Below are 24,581 nucleotides of genomic sequence, written 5' to 3'. Positions count from 1 at the left end.
ACTACAGAAGATACAATAAAACAACAAAAGAGTGGGAGATTGGTTTAAATTTTTAATTACAATTATACATTACACAAAACTGCTGTAAAACGTATTAGTATTTGTTTTAATCGTATTTCAGTGCGAGCAAATCTGACGCTTTGAATGCAGTGCTGTCTGAGGGTTTGAAGGTTGTGCACATTTGAGAGTTTAAACACACGTTGGGTTCGCTGAGTTATTGGGTGATGAATATGTTTTGCTGAGGAACATGTTGCTTTTTGTAGACGTTTGTTCGTAGACTGTGGCTTTATTTGTGGAATGTGACGAGTCTCGTAGGATTTTCCTGAAGCCGGTTGGAGTGGGTTTACGAGGCACAGCTTTCTGTTTTTGCGTTTCACTAACTTTGCCTGAAGAGTGGGTCTTAGGGGAAAATGAGGTGTGTGTGTTATTGTTCTGTAAAAAGTTCTACACTTTGTTCTAAATGTAAGTTTAATGTTTCCACAGATCAGTTGTTTTATTTCTCATGGTTCTTCATGCAGTGGATGTGCTGCTGGTTACAAAACCCTCCTGTCATAGCGACAGTTGCCATGTTGGACCAGTTTTACAGAGCACTGTTAAAATCTGATTCAGTTTGAAGAGAAACTGGAGAAAGCTTGTTAGCATTTGGAACTGGCAACGCTGTGTAGTGACTAAGCGTGTGTGTGTGTGAGAGAGAGGACGAGTCAGCCCAGCTTTAGGAGCTCCACGTGGCTCTGTTCCCCCTCTCCGCCCCTTCGTAGTCTTTCTCTCTCTCTCTCACACTCTCTTAGTCTCTCTCACTCCTCCTTTTCTGGCCTCCTGCTTCTGTTTGGTGGGCGGGTACGCATTCCACTGCACTCGGTTCACAAGCCCCCCCCCCTTCTCTCTCTTGCTCTGTCGTTCCGCCCGTTTTTCTTAGTGAGAGAGTAAAGGAGTGAGTGTTGAGGCCCAGTGAGTTGTTGACTGCTCTGCCCAGTGGAGAGAGAGGCTGGCAGGGCTTGGGCTCCAACTCCAGCCCCAGGATGAGACAGGCCTGTGGGCCCAAGGCTTAGCCAGGTAGGACATGTGTGTGTGTGTGTAGAAGCTGTTGGGAAAGTGTGTTTGTGTAAGAGAAGTGTGTGAGCCTCATTGCGAAAGCTGTTGGCAGCTCTGCTTGAGTAAGTTATAAAACTGTCTCTGGATTTCGACGTGTGTGTTTTTGAATTCCGGATATTTTCTGCTGTAAAGAACATGATCCAAAATATTTCTGACTCTCTCTGTCTGAGAGAGAGGGAGAGAGATCTGGTCTTGTAAAAAATGTGCATATTCACTGTGCAAGTAGAATCATTCTCTCTCTGTCTCTCTCTCTCTCTCTCTCTGTCTCTGTCTCTGTCTCAGATAAGGATAAGAGACCCTAATCAGGGAGGTCGAGACATCACAGAAGAGATCATGTCAGGAGGTCGCAGTGCCTCCACACCCACACCCCCACAGGTAACACACACACATTCTGTGTTTGCAGGGTGTGGTGGTGGGAGGTGCAGGGTGTGAGGAAGAGTGGTTAAAACCTAAACCTAAACTCTAACCCTTAAGTTCCTCTAATTTTTAATTTTTAATACCATTCAAACACAAGGATATCTCCCAATTTAGTTTCTACCGTGTCTGTCATAGCACCATGTTAAAACACAACAAAATGGCAGCAGTCTGTGTTGGTCTTTTTGTTTGTCCATATTCTCACTCTCTCCCTCTGATGGACTACTTGTTTTCCTCCACAGTCAGCACTGTCCACTTCAGATGCCGGAGCTGTCGGGCCGAATGATGGTGAGAATGCCACACCTGCTGCCATGGCATCCAGATCTGGTAAGTACGGGTTGTGGTGTGTGACTTAATCTGAACACATATATGATATATTCTCTAACTGTTTCTTTCTCTATCTATCTATCTATCTATCTAGATGACCGTATGAAGCCGTTAGTGTCTTTAGAGTTTCCCATCCCCCCAGGCGAAAGCCCTATACCAGACTCTCCACCCACTCCTCCTACCACCAGTCCAATCAGTGATACAGTTGATGCCCCGCCCCCTGCCCCTGCAGACAACTCTCACCTGCCCCCTCACATTCTGGAGAAACCCTCTCTTCCCAAGGAAAAAGGGGCGGAACCTGTAAAAGTGAGCCTCCCTGTCCCCGCCCCAGGGGTGGAGCCTGCGGTGGAGTCTCCGATTGCGCAGCCAGAGGAAATCCAACTATTTAACGGTTTACCTGCACCAGAAACAAGGGATCATGCTTCAGCGTCCGAGAGGGATATCAGCCCCATCGCCGAGCCGGATGTTACCAAGGAAGCACCCCCTGTCACTGAGAAAATCTCTGCGAGGACTATGAAAACCACTCCTCCTGTTGTCAAGGAAACCCCAGCTCATGTTACCAAGGAGCCTCAAGTTCCCATAGTTCCTGTTAAAGATACAGTTGTCAAGGCAGTTGCTCCTGTTGACAAGGAAGCTGTTGTCCCTGTTGTCAAGGAGATACCTGCCTCTGTTGGCAAAGCATCTACAGCACCTGTGATCAAAGAAATTCCTAAGGATGCCCCTGTTGTCAAGGAATCCCCTGCAAATGTTGGAAAAGAGAGCCCCACACTTGTTACAAAGGAGGGTTCGGTGCCTGTAGTCAAGGAGGTTCTCCCGCCGGCCGTCAAGGAGGTTCTCCCGCCGGCCGTCAAGGAGGTTCTCCCGCCGGCCGTCAAGGAGGTTCTCCCGCCGGCCGTCAAGGAGGTTCTCCCGCCGGCCGTCAAGGAGGCCGCCAAGGAGGTGGTCCCGCCGGCCGTCAAGGAGGCCGCCAAGGAGGTGGTCCCGCCGGCCGTCAAGGAGGCCGCCAAGGAGGTGGTCCCGCCGGCCGTCAAGGAGGACGCCAAGGAGGTGGTCCCGCCGGCCGTCAAGGAGGACGCCAAGGAGGTGGTCCCTCCGGCCGTCAAGGAGGACGCCAGGGAGGTGGTCCCTCCGGCCGTCAAGGAGACCGCCAGGGAGGTGGTCCCTCCGGCCGCCAGGGAGGTGGTCCCCCCGGCTGCCAAGGAGACCCCTGCACCTGTGGTCAGTGAGACCCCAGCTAAGGAGGTTGTTGCGCCCATTGCTAAGGAGGTTGCCACTGAGCTTGTCAAGGAGGCCCCTACCCCGGCTGTCAAGGAGATGCCCTCTCCATCTGTGGTTGCCATGGAGACTCCTGTTGTACAGGAGACAGCTTTTCCGGTTGCTAAGCAAACCATTGAACCTGTTAAAGAAACCCCTGCCCCTGTTGTTAAGGAGCCTTCTCCTGTTTCTAAGGAGACCCCAGAACCAGTTGTCAAGACAACTCCCGCCTCCTTGGAGGCTGTGTCTGATGCATTTAGGGCCACGACTCCTTCTGCTGAGGAGCGAGAGGACACGCCTCCACCACAAACGACTGCACCAGAGAGCACTATGCAAGGTTTGTGTATTTCAAACTAAAATGTCTTCTCTTTAAATGCAAAAAAGGAGAATTGTTTGCACTTTTGAAATCATGTGAAGTAGAAGGTGAAATATCTCACACAAGCCTAACCCGAGCTAGAGCAGAATAAATATCAAAACTATCAACTCTCACTAAAACAAAAGCCAAGGCGGCAGTCGAGGTAGCACTGAACCTTAATAGGCGCATCCTCCTTAAATTTCATAATAGCAGAAAGGATAATGAATTGATTGAATGTCATTTGAAGGTCCTACCTTTTGAGATTCCAGTTTAAAAAATAAAACCCCAAAATGGATTACATTGAAACTTACATTTTGTGAAGGAAGTGCTTTGGATGGTGCACTAGATTTGAGTGCCTGAAGAGCTTACATTTTAAAGCATACTGCAATTTGTATAATAATGCATCTTCGTTTTTGTCAATTTTTTAGTTTACTGCATCATTTGAACACAGCAGCTTGTCAATTTCACAATGAATGGACCAATAGAAATGGCCCAAAATTATTTGGATTTTTCTTTCTCTGGTAAAGTTGCTATGTTAGAGATACATATTTTAATTTAGATTGTGATGATACACAACAAAATGAGGGTAACCGAAAAATATTGGTCCAGAAATATCCCACCGTTGCAGCCTAGGCTTTCTAATACAGCTATATTGCTAGCTTGTAAATAAATTAATCACTCATCATCTAAATTAATCAACTCATCAAATTATCTGAAAGTTTCTAAATATTAAACCATGAATGTCTCCAGATAAAACCGGATTTTGGCCATTATTCATTCAAGCTCTTTTGTAATCCTATTAAGAGTCTACATTGAGTCAACCATTGATCAAATTCCTTTCTAAACACTGGATGTGTTTGCACAGCTGATAAACTCATCACCATATGTGATGAAATGATGTTGTTGTTCTCTAATCAATGAAGGTTCTTTACTAGTACATATTGATTCATAAATTTACATTACACCAAGTCACACAAAATGCACAAAATACGCTAGCATTTTATGGCTGTAGCATTGAAATAACTACTTTTTGGACTTTTTGGTCCTATTTCTGCACATGCGCAGATGTAAAATAAAAAAAACAACAAATCGGAATAAGCTAGACATGCTCAAGACATGGCCCAGTACTGGGTCAAAACCAGGCGCTGTCTTTATAAGATTACTTGAGTAAAAAGAAAAATGCTAGTTAAGCTAACACCCCATAAACAGCTCCACAACTGCAAGCTAACAGCACACCACACAGAACAGCACCCCACACTCAGCATTATTACCTCAGAATAGTCTATTTTTAAAATTTTTCTCAGTGGAGGAACACTTTTGCGCAACTGAGCTAGCACCACCACCTAATGCTAACTAGGGCAATAGCATGGAGCACATAATGGTAAATACATTTCCTTGGCGAATATTTTTAGCTTTAATTGCGTGTATATATTTTACGTACAATTGTGCTCTCACTTCAGTGAATAGCAGAATTGATTTTGGATTGATTTAATGATCAGTTTATTAGATGAAGGTGGAAATATTATTAGTATTATATTTTTTGATGAATGACATTATGGTGCTAAAAAGAGTATTCCTTTGTATTTTGAAGCACAGTTTATTCAAATATGCATATTTAGAAGCAAAACAAAAAAATTAAAAATGGTTTGTTGCGGAGTTGTTCATGTCTCATGTAAAAAAATCTTGGGTTTCTTTAAAGTGGTGGTGAATGGAACCAAACGTCATAACATTTTATTTAGGATACTGTCCAAATCCACCTGTGGAATTACATGTCTTCTGACTGTTAATATGTAATTGTTATAATATTATTAATAATAATAATAATAGTAATAATATGAAACACAAATTGAGGCAGGGTTTGCGGATTTGTGCAAATCTACTCATTTCTTTTAAAATGAATGGTATCAGTTGGTACTTTATCCATTTTTACAGCTTCTATTCTTGTGAGACAGCTTTAGACTAAGATCTGACTGTAATTTTACCAAAAGTCAATTGCTGATGTTGGATGATTAGTTTTGAGTCACAAACACAGCTCCAAATCAGCTCAAAGAGAAAGGATAGACATCTGATACTCCACTAAATGCTGGGGATGTTTGTACAGACTCCTGGCATTAGGTATGCTGACCTTGGGCTAATGTGCAGCTCCCCCAGAGTAGACCATTTGAGTTCTTTGCTTATCACTGGAGAGTGTACAATCCCATCAGGCAATAATGTATCTGTAACCCTTTCGTGGTATTAGCCTACAGTGAGGGAGCTTTTAGACTTTGGACGTCTGGTTCCTATCACCACCAATGTGAACATTCCTGACAATATACAGACCTCTCAGAACAGCTTTGTTTGCTTTCTAACTGTTGAGTAATGCTGAGATTTGGGTAGAAATCTGTGGAATTCCCTTTTAAAGTGGCTTGTAAACTCTGAGACAGGTTTTCCCAAGGATTGCCTTTCACAAGTTTTGAGCCATGACCAGATTAAAAAGCCTCTTGGACCTCACCTCAAACTGCACAGATTGCAGATTTACAACTTTAATATTGTTTTGACTTTGCTTTTTTTATTTCCATGGACACCTAGATATAATTTCAGTGCAGAGTATGCATTGTCTTAAAGGAACACTAGGTAGTATTTTTTTTACTTAAAAATCCAGCTTCAAAATCATTGTGATGTTCCACTGAGCTGTAAAAGGAGAATAGATCCTCTGTCTTTGGGGTCAGCACAGCAGAAATTGCACTATGTAACTTTTTTTCCTCTGTCATCTCTCTTCTCCTTCCTACCTCAACCTTGATTTCAGGGCTGTGCTTTATAATGAATTGCACTCTGCAGCTGTAAGAGGAGCCTAGGAGCGAAATAATCAAATCTTAGCCAGTGTTGTTTTAAGGTGGAATTAATATTAGTTTAAGAAACTAAATAAACATTGGTGACCTCACAAATTAATAATTCAGTAAATCTTACATACAACCTCAGGCAGAAGTGTTAGCTGAACAAATTCTAATCAAACAGCAAAGTTTAAGGTGGCACTCTGAGCAGTAGTCTGGTTCTCTTTACAAACACACGTAAACAACATTAGCGTGCATTACTGCACACCAATCAGTGGCTGTATTCTATGTGTTTATTACTATTATATTATATCAAATGTAATATTGTTTTGTGACGCTTCTTTTAAGGTGGCAACTGTGCTTGTAGCTAATTCGATAGCTTAATCTATTTTCCGTTCCACATTAAATAGTGCAGGAATTTTATGCAGGATACTGTAATTTCTGCTCTGTTTAAGGAATGAGTGGAAACTGAAATGTTGTTTGTCTGCTTAGAATTAGTGCTCAGCTTGAGCCCAGGGGCAAAAATACCAAATCTTACTTAGCGTTCCTTTAAAGCATACATATTTTATTTGTGGCAAGGATTTCTCAAATGGTTCCCACATTTTACAAACCGCTGAAGTGAGGGAGCACTGAGATGAACTGGAATCATTTTTATGATCTAGAACTCATCGTCTAGTAATAACACATGACCGCTCTAACGCTCTTGTGGCTGGATGCCATCAAATCCATAGTGCGGCGCAGGTGATTTCAGGCTCATGTTCAGTGGCTCCAGAGCCATCTATTTTTCTTGTACAGTCTGAGCAGGGACGACTGAGTGATTGTGTCCACAGTGGGACCACCTTAAAGATGTTTTTTTTTTTTTTGTTATGAATTTAAGGTTTGTCCACAGATGATTGAACATCCATTTTATAACCAAATGAACCCTTTTCTCCGTTCTTCCTCTTCACAGCCGTTTCTGTGCCAAAGAAGAAGAGGAAGATGAAGGACCTCAACAAGAAGGAGGCTGGTGACCTCCTGGATGCCTTTAAAGAGGTACGTTTTTAAAAGCGTTAGCTGGAATCCACCAGTTGGCCACGTCTGGGCCAATCAAATGATGGAGAGCTCAACACGCTTGGAGGAGAACACTAACTATTCAGTTCGGCTAAATTAGCTCACAGGCTTGTGCTGGTATGCATTGGGGAAGAGGGAGGGCTCTCATATACACACACACACACACACACACACACACAGATTATGCTGCTTTTTTTTTTTTTTTTTTTTTTCCGCCTACATTTGGGAACTCGCTTGTTAATCACCTGTTAATTTTTGCTAATGAACATGCACTCACATGCCCTCTTTCACGGTCTAAAAATAACAGTGTGATGTGGTGAAATTAAATGCTTATTTATTTAAAAGTAATTTTATTTTATGTTCTTCTTTATGATTTTGCTTCCTTCACTCGGTGCCGCCCTCCCTTTCCTTCATTGCTTGGCATGATGCTCGCCACTGTGGTAGTTTATTAGTTCACTGCACAATTAATGACCTCCTCCAAACGTGTTGAACTGTGGTAGTTAGATCGACCTGGGACTGAAAAGCGAGTAGAGTCTGTGGAGTATAGTGGTGAATTTTTTTTCCTGGGAAAACTGACTGATCTGATACCTCTTCTTCCCTGGAATAGCCAACGCCCCCTCAGCCTGAGGCCACGCCCCCTGCCAAGCCTGAGCGAGAGGAGCCTGCCTCCGTGGCCCCACCCCTTGCAGAGGAAGTAGAAGAAACATGGGAGGAGAAAGAGGACAAACTTGATGCTGAAAACATCCAACCACAAAGCGCTGCTCCCGTTGCTCCCACTGAGAAGAAATACCAATACAAAGAAGGTAGGATTACATTAATCAAATTGATTATTGGATTCAAATTATATTTTCAATTATGAAATTAATCAGTTTCTGCTCCATAGAGTGGACCCCTCACATGAGGGGTGAGGCCCTGTCTGAAATAGGTTTAGTACAAAATCTGACACATCCAGGCTAGATTTAGATGTCAGTAATTATGGCTAACCTGAAGAAATTGAATAATATTTCCTTTTAAAGTAACATTAATTAGTATTTTTACCTTAAAATTGCAGCTTCAAAATCACTGTAATGCTCCACTGAGCTGTAATAGGGAGAATAGAGCCTCTCTTGCTGTTACCCTGTGGTCTGCACTGCAGAAACTGCACTATGCATCTTTTGGAGGAGGGTAGGAATTGATATGTCTGTCTCTGAATGTCTGGGGTTCACAGAGCAGTGGAAGCCTCTAAACCCAGAGGAGAAGAAGAAATACGACCGTGAGTTTCTGCTGGGCTGTCAGTTCATCAGCGCCAGCATGAGCAAACCGGAGGGACTGCCCCACATAAGCGACGTGGTGCTGGACAAGGTAAACCACACATTAAAGAGACGCTATGTAATACTTTTACCTTTAAATGGGACAAATACAAAACTTTTTGCATGCTTTTGTATTTCCACTTGTGTGCCTACTGCTCCTTTAAACACTCCAAACGCAAAAAATAACATCAATGCGTTTTCTGTGAGTCAGTTGAAAGATTTTGGTCTGAGGAATTATATACTTCTACAAGCTGTTTGGATGGCTCCCTTATTGTGACATCACAATTTGCATAGACCCACCCTGGCACCGCCCCTCAACTGCCAACCCCACCAGAGCCCCACCCACTAGATTAGTCAAAGACCCACCATTTTGCTCGCTGGTTTTATAAGTGTGTGGGGCGTGGCCAGCTACAGCTTATTTGCATAAAAGTGACAGAGCCCTTAAACAGCTCATTCGGAAAGGGACTGAAACTGGCAACAACAGAGCTGGTCAGATCTCTGTGAGAGTGTGTGAGAAAAGAACTTCATGAACATGTTTTGTAAATAGGCTATAGTTTCTCACATACTCACCCAGTCACTCACTCACACACACACACCCGTGGACAGTTTCTCACACATTCACCCAGTCACTCTCACACTCGGCTGTGGACAGTTTCTCACACACACAGCAATACAAATGTACACGTGTATTAATGCCCCTGTCTCTCTCTCTGCCCTTACCTTCTTCTACCTCCACCCCCCTCTTCCTCTAGGCGAATAAGACACCCCTGAAACCCCTGGACCTCAGCCGGTTGCCGGGGATTAACTGTGGGCCGGACTTCACTCCGTCGTTTGCTAATCTGGGCAGACAGTCGGTGGGCAGAGGACCGGTCAGTTTCACATCTGGACATGAATGAGAGTAAGCCATAAAGTGTGGTGGTGTATATGCAGCTGTTTAGCTGCATATACACCACCACACTTTATGGCTTACTCTCATTCTTTTTTTAAATGTACTCTCCATTGTTCACTTGATTACCTCTCCTTATTATTCTTTCTTTCTTTCTTACTCTATCGCTGCTGTCTCTGATTTTTTTGTTGTATTTTTTGTCTTGTTTTATTTCTGTGCCTATCTTTAATTATCTTTATTTGTTTTTTCTTTTTCTTTATATTTTTTGTTTCTTTCTTGTATTGTTTTCTTTATTTATCATTTGTTCTTTCTTTTAATCTTTCTTTCCTTTCTGCTCTCTTTCTTTCCCTCACTCTCTTTCTCCTCCCTCCAGCCCCCTGGTATGGGTGGTCCGCGGCGCTCCGGTCAGGGTCCGCGAAAAGAGCCCCGGAAGATCATTGCTAGCGTCTCTCTGAGCGACGAGGTGCAGCTGAACAAGGCGGAGCAGGCCTGGAAACCCACATTGAAGAGGGGGTCCCGAAAAGAGGAGGAGGACGACCCCCAGGCCCTGAAGACACAGGAACTGTTCCGGAGGGTCCGCAGCATCCTCAACAAGCTCACGCCCCAGATGTTCCAGCCGCTGATGAAGCAGGTGACGGAGCTGACCATCGACACAGAGGAGCGGTTGAAGGGTGTCATCGACCTGGTGTTTGAGAAGGCCATCTCCGAGCCCAACTTCTCCGTCGCCTACGCCAACATGTGCCGCTGCCTCATCACGGTGGGTGCTTTTTAACCTGGGTTCCGCACCCACTTAAGAGCTCAATAGAGAGGGTCCCTCGCATGAAGCTGGGTTTAGTACAGAACCTCAGTGTCCAGGCCACTAGGGGGCAGTTTAACAGCAGTTTCATAGCCACTGCTCCATTATGTTTATGTTAGAGTAGTGGGTGACACCACCACCTCTACACAGGGAGACAGAGTGCCATTCCCAGCTTAGGTAAATGCCAATTCAACATCCTGATTCTACATTGTAACTCCTTATTCAGGGTCTGTTCCACCTTAAATCGTGCAGCAGCTACATTAGAAAACCCAAATACTACAGTGTAGCTGCTTCATTTAAGGTGGAACCAACAAATTGTAATAAAGAGATGTTTTTTATATATTCTTATTGTTGTAAATGTGTATAACAATGCCAACTGATGAAGATGTAGGGTTTTAAGGTGGTTTCTAACTTTTACATACCCTCCCCAGCTGAAAGTGCCTACCACGGATAAACCAGGAGTGACCGTGAACTTCCGGAAGCTGCTGCTGAATCGCTGTCAGAAGGAGTTTGAGAAGGACAAGGATGATGATGAAGTGTTTGAGAAGAAACAGAAAGAGCTGGATGCTGCCACCGGGGTGAGACACATTAAAACACCCCCGCCCCCAACACACAACTGTCTGATTTGTGGAGATTTCACATAGACTTCCTTTCATTTTGTTGAGACTTGTCATTAACTTTAAATGTACTACTAGCTTAAAACCACATGTCGTAATATATTTATAGTTACAGCTTCAGATTCGTAGTTATTCTTCACTTAGCTGTCATTTCTACTCCGGACTCAGGACTGCAGAAACTTCACTATGTAACTTTTGGAGCAGGGTAGGAAACCCTGCTGCGCGTTATTCTCCCTCCCCGTTGATTTCAGTACAGTGCTGCAAAAATGAATTTGAGCCACAGGATCAAAAAAATCTTTACCTAGTGTTTCTTTAATCCGAACCCTAAACATAACCCTAAAACTAACTTTAACCCTAAACTTAGTCCATCCTCAAAACATGTCTTCACCTTAATATGTAATGATTACGTTGTGGGGACCAGTTGGTGTGTCACCAGGTTTTGGTCCCCACAGTGTGATATATCTACGCACACACACACCACCCACACATTTGTAAGCATCCCAGATTAAATTGCACTTTTTATACATCATATTTTCACTGTCCGTTGTTTTTTTTTATGTATTTAGCTTGAAAAGTCTCTCTCGAAAATATTTTTAAGTAACATTTTTAAAAATTATTATTCTAATTTTACATTACATTTACGTTTAAAACACTCACCAGCATGGAGTCTTACTCTGAGACTTTTATCGATATGCTGCTTTGTGGTTACCCGGTTGGGGAATAGAACCCTAGACCCTCACATTGAGGGGGAGGTGTTGGTCCTTGAGCTGAATGAAAAGATCTCTGTTGATTTTCACACCATGTCGCTTTACACTGTGTGTGGTGGCTCTGCCCCCGCAGGATGAGGTGAAGCAGCGTCTGAAGGAGGAGCTGGATGATGCGAAGGACAAGGCCCGACGGCGCTCGCTCGGCAACATCAAGTTCATCGGGGAGCTGTTCAAGCTGAAGATGCTGACGGAGAACATCATGCACGACTGCATCGTCAAACTCCTGAAGAACCACGACGAGGAGAGCTTGGAGTGTCTCTGCAGACTGCTGTCCACTATCGGCAAGGACCTGGACTTCGAGAAGGCCAGGGTAGGGCACTATTGGGTTTTAAAGTGACGATATGTGAAAACTTAAAGCATCACTTGGTAAGATTTGGTCTTCACTCATTTTTACCACAAAAAAGCAAGCAATGTTTATGAAAATGATGGTGTGACTCAAATGAGATGAAGAGTCAAATTGCTTTCTGAATGACGCCATGTATGCTCCATAGAGTGGGTCTCCCACATGAGGGCAAGCATGTTTAAAATAGATTTTTAGTACAGAATCTGTGCTTTATCCAGCCACTAGGAAGCAGTAAAACAGCTGTTTTGTAAATGACTGACTGATCTCTGAGCTCTGCCATCAATATTACAGTTTTTATAGGTTGTTGTAAACGAGATGTTTCCTTTAGGGCGACGTGATTTGACAACAGCGCCAACCCTCACACCACAAAAAAATATATATATAATAATAATATACATAAATAAAAACCTGCCACAAATGTTCTCTTTTTTAAAACCAAAGTATGGTCATCCTACTTTCTTACAACATCAAGTCATATTTGTATTTAAAGAAATATTTTAGACCTGTTTACAACCCCCATCACCCCGCACTACTGAGTGGGTGTGGCTAAACGTTCCTGTCCTTCAGAAAGGGGCTCCTGAGTGGAGCCATGGGTCTCAGGTGAAGCCTCTGTGGTCTGAGGCTGGTGGACCACTGCTCTCCCCGACCCTTTCAGCAAAATAGGTACTTGGTGTTCTCCTCGGAGTGTGTTGAGTGTTCGGTATCTGGGAGGGCATTGGAATGTGAAATCCATGAAGACTTAAGAATTGGGAGAACACTGCAGACAAAACCTAAAAGTTGTGAGATTTTGACATCCTCTTTTCCCCTTTTCTCCCCAGCCTCGTATGGATCAGTATTTTAACCAGATGGAGAAGATCATCAAAGAGAGAAAAACCTCGTCCAGGATCCGCTTCATGCTTCAGGACGTTATTGACCTGCGAAAGGTGAGTGTCTTCGCTGATCGGCAGCACACCAACAGCCTCGTAGACCCCCCGCTCTAGGCTCCAGCCCTGGCTTGGACGGGGTTTTCTTGGAGGCTTAGAGAAGCGCAGCTCTTTAATGCAGAGCGGCTCCTAAAGCAGAGTCGCTCTGTGCCATAGGCTGACACAGCTGTCAGCCAATCGGATTCCTTCAGCTTCTCTTGGGGAAATATTGTGTTTACAGGTTATGGAAAGTGGTGTGTGTGTGTGGGCAGGGAGGGTAGTTTTGTGCCATCGTGGGTGAATGAGTGTTTGAAGTGGCAAGTTTGCTATAGCGTTTTCAGTGAACTTACCCCATACGGGTTGTAGAAGTGTGTGTGTGTGTGTGTGTTTTCCTTGTGGGGCACTGTGAACACACCCACACACTTCACTGGAAATGGCCAAAGTTTCATTTCTGTGGAAGCGAGACGGGGGGTGGGTGGTGTGTGTGTAATAATTCAGATGACTACAGCTAGAGAAGTGACACTTAACGTTTTGTCCTGGGGTCTAAAGTGCAGTGTTTGCTGTGGACCAAGGGCTGAAAAATACAAAATGAAATTAAAAGAAAGTTGGTGGGCTTCAGGCCTAAAGCTTGAGTTTTGTCACTAAAAACCTTAACATTTTTAATTCTTTATTAGTATCTATAAGAGTATTTTGGGATTACTATGAAAGTGGACAAAATGAGCACTTGCTTTTGTTAGTGTACTGCTCATTTATTTATCCATTGTCCTGCTGTTGTTTATTAAATATTAAATTTATATATAATACATTTAGAATGGAGGTCCAGGAGGGCCTGCACTCTTTGGGTTAGTTGGATAGTTTCCTGTGCATTGCTCTCATCTCTTTGTATTTCTGTAACCTGAAGTGGTAGTGGTTGTCTAAAAACATCCATGTAAATGGCTGTCCTACGTGATGGTGTATTGTCTTCCATTGTTGGCTACAAAAGAAGAAAATTACTGGCACTAAATAGGGATTTACACTCTAATTTACTCAATATTAGGATAAATAAAATGGCAGTAATCACTTCTTGATTTCTTCCTTCTCCTTATCTGTGGTTCAGAGTAACTGGGTTCCCAGACGTGGGGATCAGGGACCTAAGACCATCGAGCAGATCCATAAAGAGGCGGAGATGGAGGAGCACAGGGAGCAGGCTAAGGTTCAGCAGCAGCTTATGTCCAAGAAGGACAGCAGAGGAATCGGAGGTGGAGGTGGAGGTGGAGGTGGAGGCGGTGGAGGTGGTGGTGGAGGTGTGGGTTTGGGCCCTCGCAGCGGCCCTCACGGCCCCGGGCCCCGGGGTAGCCAGGGTCCTGATGAGGGCTGGAACACAGTCCCAATCTCCACAAAAAATAGACCCATCGACACCACCCGTCTCAGCAAAATCACCAAGGTACAGTGGTCTCATAACCCAGACTGATCACCTAGGTCCAATCAGCTATCACTTAACACTGTACTCACCTAAATGAGATCACCTAGGTCCCATCTGTTGTTATTTAACTTTGTACTCACATAAACGAGATCACCTAGGTCCAATCAGATATCATGTAAAACCCAGTACTCAAGTTTGTAAGATCACCTAAGTACAATCAGTGAACTTTTAAGCCAGTACTTATATCAGCAGGATCCCTAAGGTCCAACCAGTAGTAATATAACCCAGAATCCACATCAGTCAAATCACCTAGTTCCTATCTTCCAGTACCCACATAAACAAGATCCCTAAGTTCCAGCCAGCAGTCGTATATCCCCACATTCACATCCACAGGATCCCTAAGGTCCAACTGGCTATAATATAATACAGAAGTCACATCATCCATTACTCCATCAGCAAGATCGTCTAGATACTGTCTACAGTCTCTAATAATTGCATAAGCAGGATCACTTGGGTACAAGCAGAGATCAAATAACAAATAAACCTTTATTTTCCCATCAATAATTCATAATACTGTTATATAAGGATCAATAAATAAGGTATTGCTGTTCACAAAAAAGGTATAAAACTGGCTCATAATTGAATAATTCACAACTTTTACAGCAGCAAATTAAAGTGGAATTTGTCACAAAAGAAATGAAATAAATAAAACAGAGCATCAAGGAAAACCAGTGATTGGAACTTGGTGATCTAGTCGTCCCAGGGCAGGTTAGGGAATCTCAGTGGTTAAAAACGATGAAGTTGTCATGATGAAGATAACATGCATACTCTCTTCCTCTCCTCTCATCTTGTAGCCGGGAGCAATGGACTTCAATAACCAGCTTCTTGCCCCTGGGGGTAAGGGAACGTGGGGCAGCTGGGGCAAAGGAAGCAGCGGTGGGTCAGGAGCCAAGCCCAGCGAACCTGGTGAGTGGTGTCTGTGTGTATGTGTTAGATACTGCAGCATGTTCCTGGCAGGGCCTCAGACCATGTGTAGATATTAGAACTGTGAAGATTTGCTGCCCTTCAGCCACATAAATATTAGCCAGTTCCGGCACCAAAGCTGAACGATTTAAAACAGGTCGAGGAACACTGCTGTAGGCTCTACAGGCAGATGTATGTCAGTCTGCAGATGGAGGAATTTAACTCTCTCTCTCTCTCTCTCTCTCTCTCTCTCTCTCTCAGTGGCTCAAGACTCTGGCCGCACCAGCACCCTCAATCGGTTTTCTGCCCTTCAGCAGCCGTCATCTTTATCGTCCTCCACTTCCTCCTCCATCCCCGATGCAGACCGGAGAGTGCCTCACAGGTCAGAGAAGCCCACCAGATATCTTTTTCTCTGAAGCTCTTTCTCTGTTGCCCTCTGCCTTCTTTCTTCACCGTCAACTTCTTTCCATCTGTCTCTCAGGAGCAGCTCCAGTCGAGAGCGCGGGGACCGATTTGAGAGGAGGGATGAGCGAGGTCCCGAGCGTCTGGACCGGCCCCGAGCGGTGGTCACCAAGCGGAGCTTCAGCAGGGAGAAGGGGGAGAGTGTGGCCGAGCGAGAGCACCGTGTGTCCGAGACAGTGCGCCGTGTGGCCAGCATGACGGACGAGAGAGAACGAGATAGAGACAGGGAGAGGGAGAGAGAGAGAGAACGGGAGAGGGAGCGCAGCAGCCGGGACAGAGCTCCCAGCAAAGACAACGGTGTGTGACTTTTCCTCCTCCTGCTGCTCTTCTGAAATGGAGGGGGTTTACATAGATATTAGACCATTTGCACTGTCGCTTGTAGTCGCTCGTGAACTTTAATTTTTGCAAGAGATCTCAGTTTTTACCGCTCCCTTTTTGCCCCTCATTGCTCACTAGCAGCTCAACAGAGCCACAACATGTCAACACGCTAAATTGTGTGTGTGTGTGTGTGTGTGTGTGTGTGTGCTTCTGTAGTGAGGAGAGAGTCTGTTCCAACACTTCCACCTGCTCCATCTAAACCTGCCCTGAGCCCAGAGGAGTTGGAGAAAAAATCTACAGCCATTATAGAAGAATACCTGCACATCAATGACATGAAGGTACAACTTAGAGGAGGAGTAGAAATATTTATTTTTGGTGTCAGTATGAATTAAGATTGATGCATGTTGTTTTGTTTGGGGGGAAAGGGCATTGAATAATGTAACTATTATCAATGTGGTTTTGTTTATTTATTTTTACACCTCAGCTTTTGATTTCATTTTCCATTTCACTTTTAGTGACACAGCAGTTGCATTCTGGCACCTGGTTTAACCTACAGTTTGTGTGTGTGTGTGTGTAGGAAGCTCTCCAGTGTGTATCGGAGCTGAACTGCGGCTCCATGTTGTGTGTGTTTGTGCGGACGGGGATCGAGTCAACACTGGAGCGCAGCACCATCGCTAGAGAGCACATGGGTCTCCTGTTTCACCAGCTCGTTAAAGCAGGAACTCTGTCCACACAGCAGTACTACAAAGGGTAAAGTGTGTGTGTGTGTCCCAAAAGGTTCCCAAAATTCACAGGTCATTTCCTGATCCCTCCATCCTTGGAGGCTGGGAGTTCAGGAGAGTTGTAGTTGATCTCTCTCTGTGTCTCTGAGCTTGGTGGCATTATCGGGGATCAGGGGGATTCTTAGCTAGCGGGAGGAAATGGTGATGACAAATTGGGGAGAAAAATCACTTAAATTCACAGTTTATATTAATAAATTATTAATAATTAATAAATACAGGAAGGATGGTATGGTTTAAAATATTTGAATTGATATTAGAGTCGATTCTGTTTATTTATCGTGTGTGTGTGTTTTTCAGGTTAATGGAGGTTCTGGAGGTGGCAGAGGACATGGCTATTGACATCCCTCATATCTGGGTGTATCTGGCAGAGCTGATTGTCCCCATGCTGCACGAGGGGGGGATCCCCATGGGCTCGCTCTTCAGGTTAGACCCCCTAGTTCCCTCTATAGCTCCAGCAAATAATTACACTGAGCTATCCCTGTTCTAGAGGAGCGCTCCGGCGTGTTTGTTTATTTGAGCACTACTGGGTTAAAGATCTGCATGAGACTAAGTCAGGACCATGTATTAACAGCATATTGACAACCAGTTTAACAGTTGGTTAAATAGATGTACATCTATAGATCTGTGGAAAAGTACACATCAAATCTTTTAAAGAGCCAGTGGTTCAGTTTTACCACCAAAAAGTCGCCAAAAATCCTTGAATTGTGATTATTCATTGTTTTTATTTGTTGTTTTTAATTTTGTAAATCACAGGAGATGAAAATCTCAGGGCAGCCTTTTTGGTTTTTGTTTAATACAGAACCTCTTATATATAGGGAGCAGTAGAAAGGACAAATAGAAAACGGACACTGTACGAGTTCTGGGAGTTGACGCTGTGTGTGTTTCTGTTTTACAGGGAACTAACCAAGCCCTTGACACCTATCGGTAAAGCTGGAGACCTGCTGGCACACATCCTCACCGTCCTCTGCAAAGGAATGGTGGGTACAGGCTTGGGTTTCTCTGTGATTGAAGCCACTCAAACAAAACTGGACAGCTTAATCACATGTTAATGATGAGAGCTGTATTCATTTTTGTTTTTTTCCTCATTTATTACAACACGGACAAGAATAGGGATCTGATTTTGTCACCGCTTAACGCTTGTTTGTATGATCTCTCTATAGACACATAAGAAGGTGGGAGCTATGTGGAGGGAGGCGGTGCTTAGCTGGAAGGACTTCCTGCCTGAGGACAAAGACGTCAACAAGTTTGTGACTGAAAAGGTCTGATGAAAACAAGAAGTCGGTTTAAAATACACTTCTGCGGCCCACATCTGAACAAACAGTTTTAAGAGTTTTTCTGTGTGTGTGTGTCTGTGTAGGGAGTGGAGTACACTCTGGGAGAGGAGTGTGTGAAAGGCAGCAGTGGCCAAAAGTCTCTGAGCTCAGAAGAGATCTCTAAACAGCTGGATCAGCTGTTGCAGGACAAGGCCAACAATCAGAGAATATACGACTGGGTAGAGGTAGGTGTGTGTGTGCGTGCACATTTGCTCATTCAGTGGAGCCAATCCCACACAAGCTCCTGCTTTAGAACCACCCCAGACTCCTCCCATAATGTCCAGTAGAGTCAATTAGACACAATCTCCAGATTTAGGAACTGCCCTCTGACTCCTCCTATAACATCTATCAGAGCCAATCAGACACATGCTCCTGATTTAGGAACCGCCCACTGACTCCTCCTATAACATCCATCAGAGCCAATCAGACACAAGCTCCTGATTTAGGAACCACCCACTGATTCCTCCTATAACATCCATCAGAGCCAATCAGACACAAGCTCCTGATTTAGGAACCACCCACTGACTCCTCCTATAACATCCATCAGAGCCAATCAGACAAGCTCCTGATTTAGGAACCACCCACTGACTCCTCCTATAACATCCATCAGAGCCAATCAGACACAAGCTCCTGATTTAGGAACCACCCACTGACTCCTCCTATAACATCCATCAGAGCCAATCAGACAAGCTCCTGATTTAGGAACCACCCACTGACTCCTCCTATAACATCCATCAGAGCCAATCAGACACATGCTCCTGATTTAGGAACCACCCACTGACTCCTCCTATAACATCCATCAGAGCCAATCAGACACAAGCTCCTGATTTAGGAACCACCCACTGACTCCTCCTATAACATCCATCCGAGCCAATCAGACACAAGCTCCTGATTTAGGAACCACCCACTGACTCCTCCTATAACATCCATCAGAGCCAATCAGACACATGCTCCTGATTTAGGAACCACCCACTGACTCCTCCTATAACATCCATCAGAGCCAATCAGACACATGCTCCTGATTTAGGAACCACCCACTGACTCCTCCTATAACATCCATCAGAGCCAATCAGACACATGCTCCTGATTTAGGAACCGCCCACTGACTCCTCCTATAACATCCATCAGAGCCAATCAAACTCAAGCTCTAGATTTAGGAACTGCCCGACTCTTCGCATAATGTCCAGCGGAGCCAATCAGACACAAGCTCCTGATTTAGGAACTGCCCACTGACTCCTCCCATAACATCTGCACTTGGAATAAAAAACCACCTCCATCCGCTGCCAGTGTTTACAACCCCACAGCAGCACACTTTTCTACTTCGTCAGACGTTAAATGTGTGAGATATTGGATAATGGAGGTAACGTTTATGCGGTAACTGAGGTGGGGACTGATCAACTCTCTGACCTCACTTTAACCTTTGGTCTTTGTCCTTCACAGGCGAATCTGGATGAGCAGCAGACAGCGTCCAACGCCTTTGTGAGAGCCCTGATGACCTCTGTCTGCCAGGCTGCCATTATCTGTGAGTCCCTTCTGACCTCTCTGTGGAAATGGACGTGTCGTTTATTCTTTCTATTCTTATTCGCTGTGGTGTTTACTTCCAGTTTTATTTGCAAGAGTTAATTCTCAAGTGTTCTTATGTTGTTGTGGCGTTAATTTCTCTATTCTGCATTCAAAAGCTTTTTTTTATTTGTTTGTTGTAGAAATATTTTATATCAAGTACATAGGTGTATTTTTGCTGTCCATGGAGAAACACGTACCTCCCATTTTTGTGGATGTTTCATTTACAGCAGCTCTCCTTCACACTGTGTGAATGTTTAATGATAAACGGACCAATAGAAATGCTCCAAAATTACTTGACTTCCAATGAAACTTAAGGTCTTTTTTTTTCCCCTGTAAAGTTACTATTTTGGAAATACATGCGTTTCATTGGACATCGACAATAAAACAGTGTTCATTGTATTAAAGCAATGCTAGGTAGTATTTTAACCTTGAAATTCCATCTTCAAAATCATCATGATGCTCCACTGAGCTCTATCAGGGAGAATAGATATACTACTCACGTCTCAGCACTGCAGAAATTGCTCTATGTAAATTTTGGGGGAGGGGAGGAAACCACCCCTCCTCCTTGGTTTCAGGACAGTGCTGTAAAAGTAAATTACACTCTGAAACTGTAAGGGGATATACCAAGGGGAAATAACCAGATCTTACCTAGTGTTGCTTTAAATAGGACTCTCCTTGTAACAGCTGTGGCGTTTCTGCTCTGCGTGAGTTATGCAGGTTTTTGCAAATCCTGCGAAAGCCCTTGTAAATTTGTGATTGTAATTTTACACCTCTGCGCAGGTGAGAACGTAGGTTATAAAGTGCACAATAAAGAGATTTCCCAGAGGGCCCAGCTGCTGCAGCGCTATGTTAAGGACGAGCAGAAGGAGCTGCAGGCGCTCTATGCACTACAGAGTCTCATGGTTCAAATGGAGCAGCCTCCTAGTAAGTGTGTGTGTGGGTGTCTGTCTGTCTGTCTGTACATAAGAGTAGTTGTCCAGCTAATTAAACTGTGTGTGTGTGTGTGTGTGTGTCTACATAAGGGTAGATGTCCAGCTAATTATGCACACACAAATTGGCACACACTTTGCAAATTGTAAATCGTCCAGATAGCAGCTGACACGTCAGTATTTTTTTACCATTCAGATGGACTTTGTGACTTATGTTTTTGTTCACATCTGGACGGTGAAAGATGTGCTCAGATGTCTGTCATTTTCACTGACCCAGTGTGCATCAGATACAAAAATAATATCCTTTTGTGACCATTTTGTTGCTAGAAAAGGTCCACACACACACACACACACACACACACACACACACTAGATATTCAACTAAGTGTTTTGTGTAGTGTATAATTGTGACTGAGAATTCAAACCTTCTGCACTTCAGGCCATTTTATGGTAACTGTTGTGTATTATTAAAAAAGACAATTGTCAATTTATTAAACTAAAAATAACCTAAAATTGAAGTATTCTGTCCCCGATTTTTAACATTGAAACCCCCATCTGTAAATCATTTAAACCCAACACAGTATTATCCCCAAGAACAGAAGAAATCCATCACAGTCTTCTGCTGGGTTTTTCCTGACGGAGCTCTCAACGAACGCAGCAATCAATAAATTACAACTTGCCATTGTTTTTGTCTTCACTCACTACTTAATTTTTAGGTCATTTTTAATATGACACAACAGTCACTGTAAAATAAACAGTGAAATTATTGAATAAATAGTATTTTTAATCATAATTTTACATTACACAAAAATGCTTTCTATGTCTCTACACCTAATATTTTATCCTCCTACACTTTTTAAAAACATCCCGTCAACAAAGGCACAGTTTTAAAAAACGTGTTGATCTACATTGTCACTTTTTCAGTCGTCCCACCAACTATGGCTCAACAGCAGGGTTTGATATTTTGAAAGTGTGCCACTGAGATTAACGAGTTTTGGCAGTGAGTCAGACACAGGGTGGTCTTCTTTCAGCCTTTGTTAAGGCCCCTGTTCAAATATAAAGCTTCACCTCCGCTTCACCGTCAGAGCCTGGTTTATAAAGTTAGTGTTGACCAGCTCTGGGCTGAGGTCAGTAACCAGAGCACAACAGATAACAGCTGGATAGTTACAGTTATAAAAGAGACTTGTATTTAACTGTTAGGGAAACAGAGGAGGATCTGAGAGTTAGTGAACGTTAATATCAGCTGTGTTCAGGTCGTGAGAAAGAGCTCTAAACATGCAGTAAGTTAACGTTAGTCTGTGGCTGTGTCCCAAACTGCACACTGCTGCACTGAAGAGTGTGTTAAAAAATGGACCCATAACCGTGTAGAGTGTATAATTATAATTCAAAACAACAACAGCTGCATAAAAATAGTTTGTCCTTCCTTCCCGTGTGTGCAGACTTGTTGCGGATGTTCTTCGACGTTCTGTACGACGAGGACGTGATCAAGGAGGAAGGCTTCTACAAGTGGGAGTCCAGCAAAGACCCGGCCGAGCAGCAGGGCAAGGGCGTGGCCCTCAAATCCGTTACCGCCTTCTTCACCTGGCTCAGAGAGGCCGAGGACGAGTCGGACAACAACAGCTAGGTCTCCGGAGGGATCTTTTTTTGGTGTTGTGTTATTGTTTTTCTTTAGAGGAAAAAAACAGCCGTTGAATTTTGCAAGCGTCCTGGAATTTAAAAAAAAAAGAAAAAAAAAAAAAAGAAAAAATCAGAAGTAAAATAGAAAAAAAAAGTGTTAAAGTTTCCAGGGAAGGATTCTGCTTTTTTGTTTGGCGCTACCAAATGTGTTTTTTGAAAGACTGAACTGATGATTTCTAAAATTTCAGATTGTAGTTTGAGAGAGAGCAAAAGAGAGAGAGTGAGCGAAAGAGAGAGAGGTGGTGGATACTAAGCCTTAGATGCCGCTGAAGACTTTAAGATAATTATTTTTTTTTTTTTTTTTTTTTTTTTTTTTTTCCTCATGGTTTTGTCATGACGACAACTTTCTGGACGTCGCTAAATGGATAGACTTTATTCCGACGTTGCCGGACGTTGACGGTGGAGAACTCCGAATATGGAAAAAGCTGCTCAGAGTTCTATTTTTTGGAAAACTACATGCATTGCGTTTGGACGCTCCATGTGCTGCACGGATGGTGTGTGATGCAAAAAATGTAAATTACGAAATGCTTTCGTGGGGGGGTAATGGCACGCCTGGGTTTGCAATTTCTCCTCCGCTTTAGTTCCTTTGTTTTTCTTCTTTTCTGCAAGTATTTGGGTGAATGAATGAAGTGGTGGTTATTCTTTACTTTTGTGTTTTTTCTTTTTAAATCACGGAACACGTGATGAAACAAATCCCTCTCCAGAGCCGATGTTTGGACGGTTTATCTTGGGCTTTCAAGGAGAAGAAGAGGGCGTGGACTTGGACATTTATTTTTTGCTGCTGCTGGGGGCAGGGTTACCCCTGACTCCTCCCCTCCCCCCGTCTGGTTTTACCTTCCTCCACTTCAGAGAAAAAAATGAACTGAGTGAATAGTGGGGAAGAGGAAAGTGGTTGTGGGGGTTTACTTTAACCCGCCGTCTGTAGTGCATTTTACAAATGAAATTAATACTAAACTTGAAACTATTTAGAGATCAACTTTAAAACTGAATGACAGAAGTATTAAAGTTATAATAAAAGGCAAAAAAAAGAATAAATAAACAAATAAAAGATTAAATGAAAATGACAGTACGAATCCTAAAAGCCTTTTCTGCTCCCTGGGGTGGAAATGCATTTCAGGAGAGTCCTGTAAATAACTGTTAATGGTTTTTGTTGTTGTTTTTTTTTTTTTTTTTTTTTTTTTTTTTTTGTTTGTTTAATTTTTCAAAAATAAAAATATGCTAACTGTAATGACGTAATTTCTTTTAAGAGTTTTCTTTTTCTTTTTTGTCCGATATCTGTAATTATATTGTTGTCAGCTCTGTGTGGTTTAGCTAGCACTCACCCTGACTTAAAATATTCTCAAGTACCTGGGTAGGTGGGTGGTAGGTATATTGCCCAAAGTATTCACTCGCCAAACGAGTCTGTGTTTGGTGGTTGCATTATGCCAAGTGTAAAGTTTGGTGGAGGTGGCATTATGGTTTGGGATTGTTTTTCAGGACATGGGCTCAGCCCCTCAGTTCCAGTGAAAGAAAGTCTTAATGCTTTAGTGTACCAAGAGATTTTGGACAATTTCATGCTCCCAACTTTGTGGGAATTATTTGTGGACAACTCCTTCCTGTTCCAACAGGACTGTGCACCAGTGCACAAAGCAAGGTCCTTAAAGACATGGATGAGTGTGTTTGGTGCAGACGAACATGACCGGCCTGCACAGAGCCATCAACCCCGATAGAAAACCTATGGGATGAATCAGAGCAGAGACTCTGAGCCAGGCCTCGCCCAACATCAGTGTCTGACCTCATTAATGCACTCCTGAAAGAATGGTCAAGTATTTACATACATGTGGAGAACCTTCCCAGAAGAGTGGAAGCCGTTACAGCTGCAAAGGGTGGACTGACGACATACTACACTCTACGGATTAAGAATGGGATGTCACTCAAGTTCATATGCGTGCGAAGATAGATGAGTGAATACTTGGCAGTGTAGTGTATATAAATATGGATTCACGTTATTAAGTATTTAATTATGAACCATGACTTGCTCACTTTACATCAGAGCTGGAATAAAAAGATTAAAAACTATACCATTTTTAAATTAATAAATAAATAATGAAAAAAAAAAAAAAAAAAATATATATATATATATATATATATATATCAGACTTTCAGTTTTTGTCCCGCCTCCTCGTCTGAGTCAGATATTTTTACTCAGTGCTCTTATTCTCTGCTCCGGTCCAGCGCTGTGATTGGACAGACTCAGGCGAGGGGGCGGGGCAATTCTAAAGTCTCTGCAC

The 24,581-nt window shown here is 43.3% G+C and overlaps 1 protein-coding gene across 2 annotated transcripts in view; it reads left to right on the top strand.

The window, feature by feature from the left end:
* LOC136692861 (eukaryotic translation initiation factor 4 gamma 1-like) overlaps window positions 1-23,474 on the top strand; it is a 42,063-nt gene extending 18,589 nt beyond the window's left edge. Inside the window, exons 1-25 of one of the 2 annotated variants that reach the window (XM_066666585.1) lie at window positions 930-1,053; window positions 1,375-1,467; window positions 1,749-1,833; window positions 1,928-3,424; window positions 7,202-7,284; window positions 7,910-8,105; window positions 8,510-8,643; window positions 9,344-9,460; window positions 9,851-10,234; window positions 10,705-10,851; window positions 11,731-11,967; window positions 12,819-12,923; window positions 13,999-14,325; window positions 15,159-15,270; window positions 15,529-15,649; window positions 15,749-16,026; window positions 16,264-16,385; window positions 16,625-16,797; window positions 17,127-17,252; window positions 17,725-17,806; window positions 17,990-18,088; window positions 18,187-18,327; window positions 19,583-19,664; window positions 20,486-20,629; window positions 22,074-23,473. In XM_066666585.1, coding sequence (XP_066522682.1) covers window positions 1,426-1,467; window positions 1,749-1,833; window positions 1,928-3,424; window positions 7,202-7,284; window positions 7,910-8,105; window positions 8,510-8,643; window positions 9,344-9,460; window positions 9,851-10,234; window positions 10,705-10,851; window positions 11,731-11,967; window positions 12,819-12,923; window positions 13,999-14,325; window positions 15,159-15,270; window positions 15,529-15,649; window positions 15,749-16,026; window positions 16,264-16,385; window positions 16,625-16,797; window positions 17,127-17,252; window positions 17,725-17,806; window positions 17,990-18,088; window positions 18,187-18,327; window positions 19,583-19,664; window positions 20,486-20,629; window positions 22,074-22,258 — 5,019 coding nt within the window. In that variant the 5' untranslated portion in view covers window positions 930-1,053; window positions 1,375-1,425 and the 3' untranslated portion in view covers window positions 22,259-23,473. Of the gene's footprint in view, window positions 1-929; window positions 1,054-1,374; window positions 1,468-1,748; window positions 1,834-1,927; window positions 3,425-7,201; window positions 7,285-7,909; window positions 8,106-8,509; window positions 8,644-9,343; window positions 9,461-9,850; window positions 10,235-10,704; window positions 10,852-11,730; window positions 11,968-12,818; window positions 12,924-13,998; window positions 14,326-15,158; window positions 15,271-15,528; window positions 15,650-15,748; window positions 16,027-16,263; window positions 16,386-16,624; window positions 16,798-17,126; window positions 17,253-17,724; window positions 17,807-17,989; window positions 18,089-18,186; window positions 18,328-19,582; window positions 19,665-20,485; window positions 20,630-22,073 lie in introns of those variants that run through there. The other variant, XM_066666576.1, reaches the window with a different exon arrangement.
* The last annotated feature ends 1,107 nt before the right edge of the window (window positions 23,475-24,581 follow it).

The sequence above is a fragment of the Hoplias malabaricus genome, chromosome 1 (genome assembly GCF_029633855.1).
Source record: "Hoplias malabaricus isolate fHopMal1 chromosome 1, fHopMal1.hap1, whole genome shotgun sequence".
NCBI lineage: Eukaryota > Metazoa > Chordata > Actinopteri > Characiformes > Erythrinidae > Hoplias > Hoplias malabaricus.
Note: the sequence above shows the minus strand (reverse complement) of the source record. Positions and strands in the feature narration are given on the sequence as shown.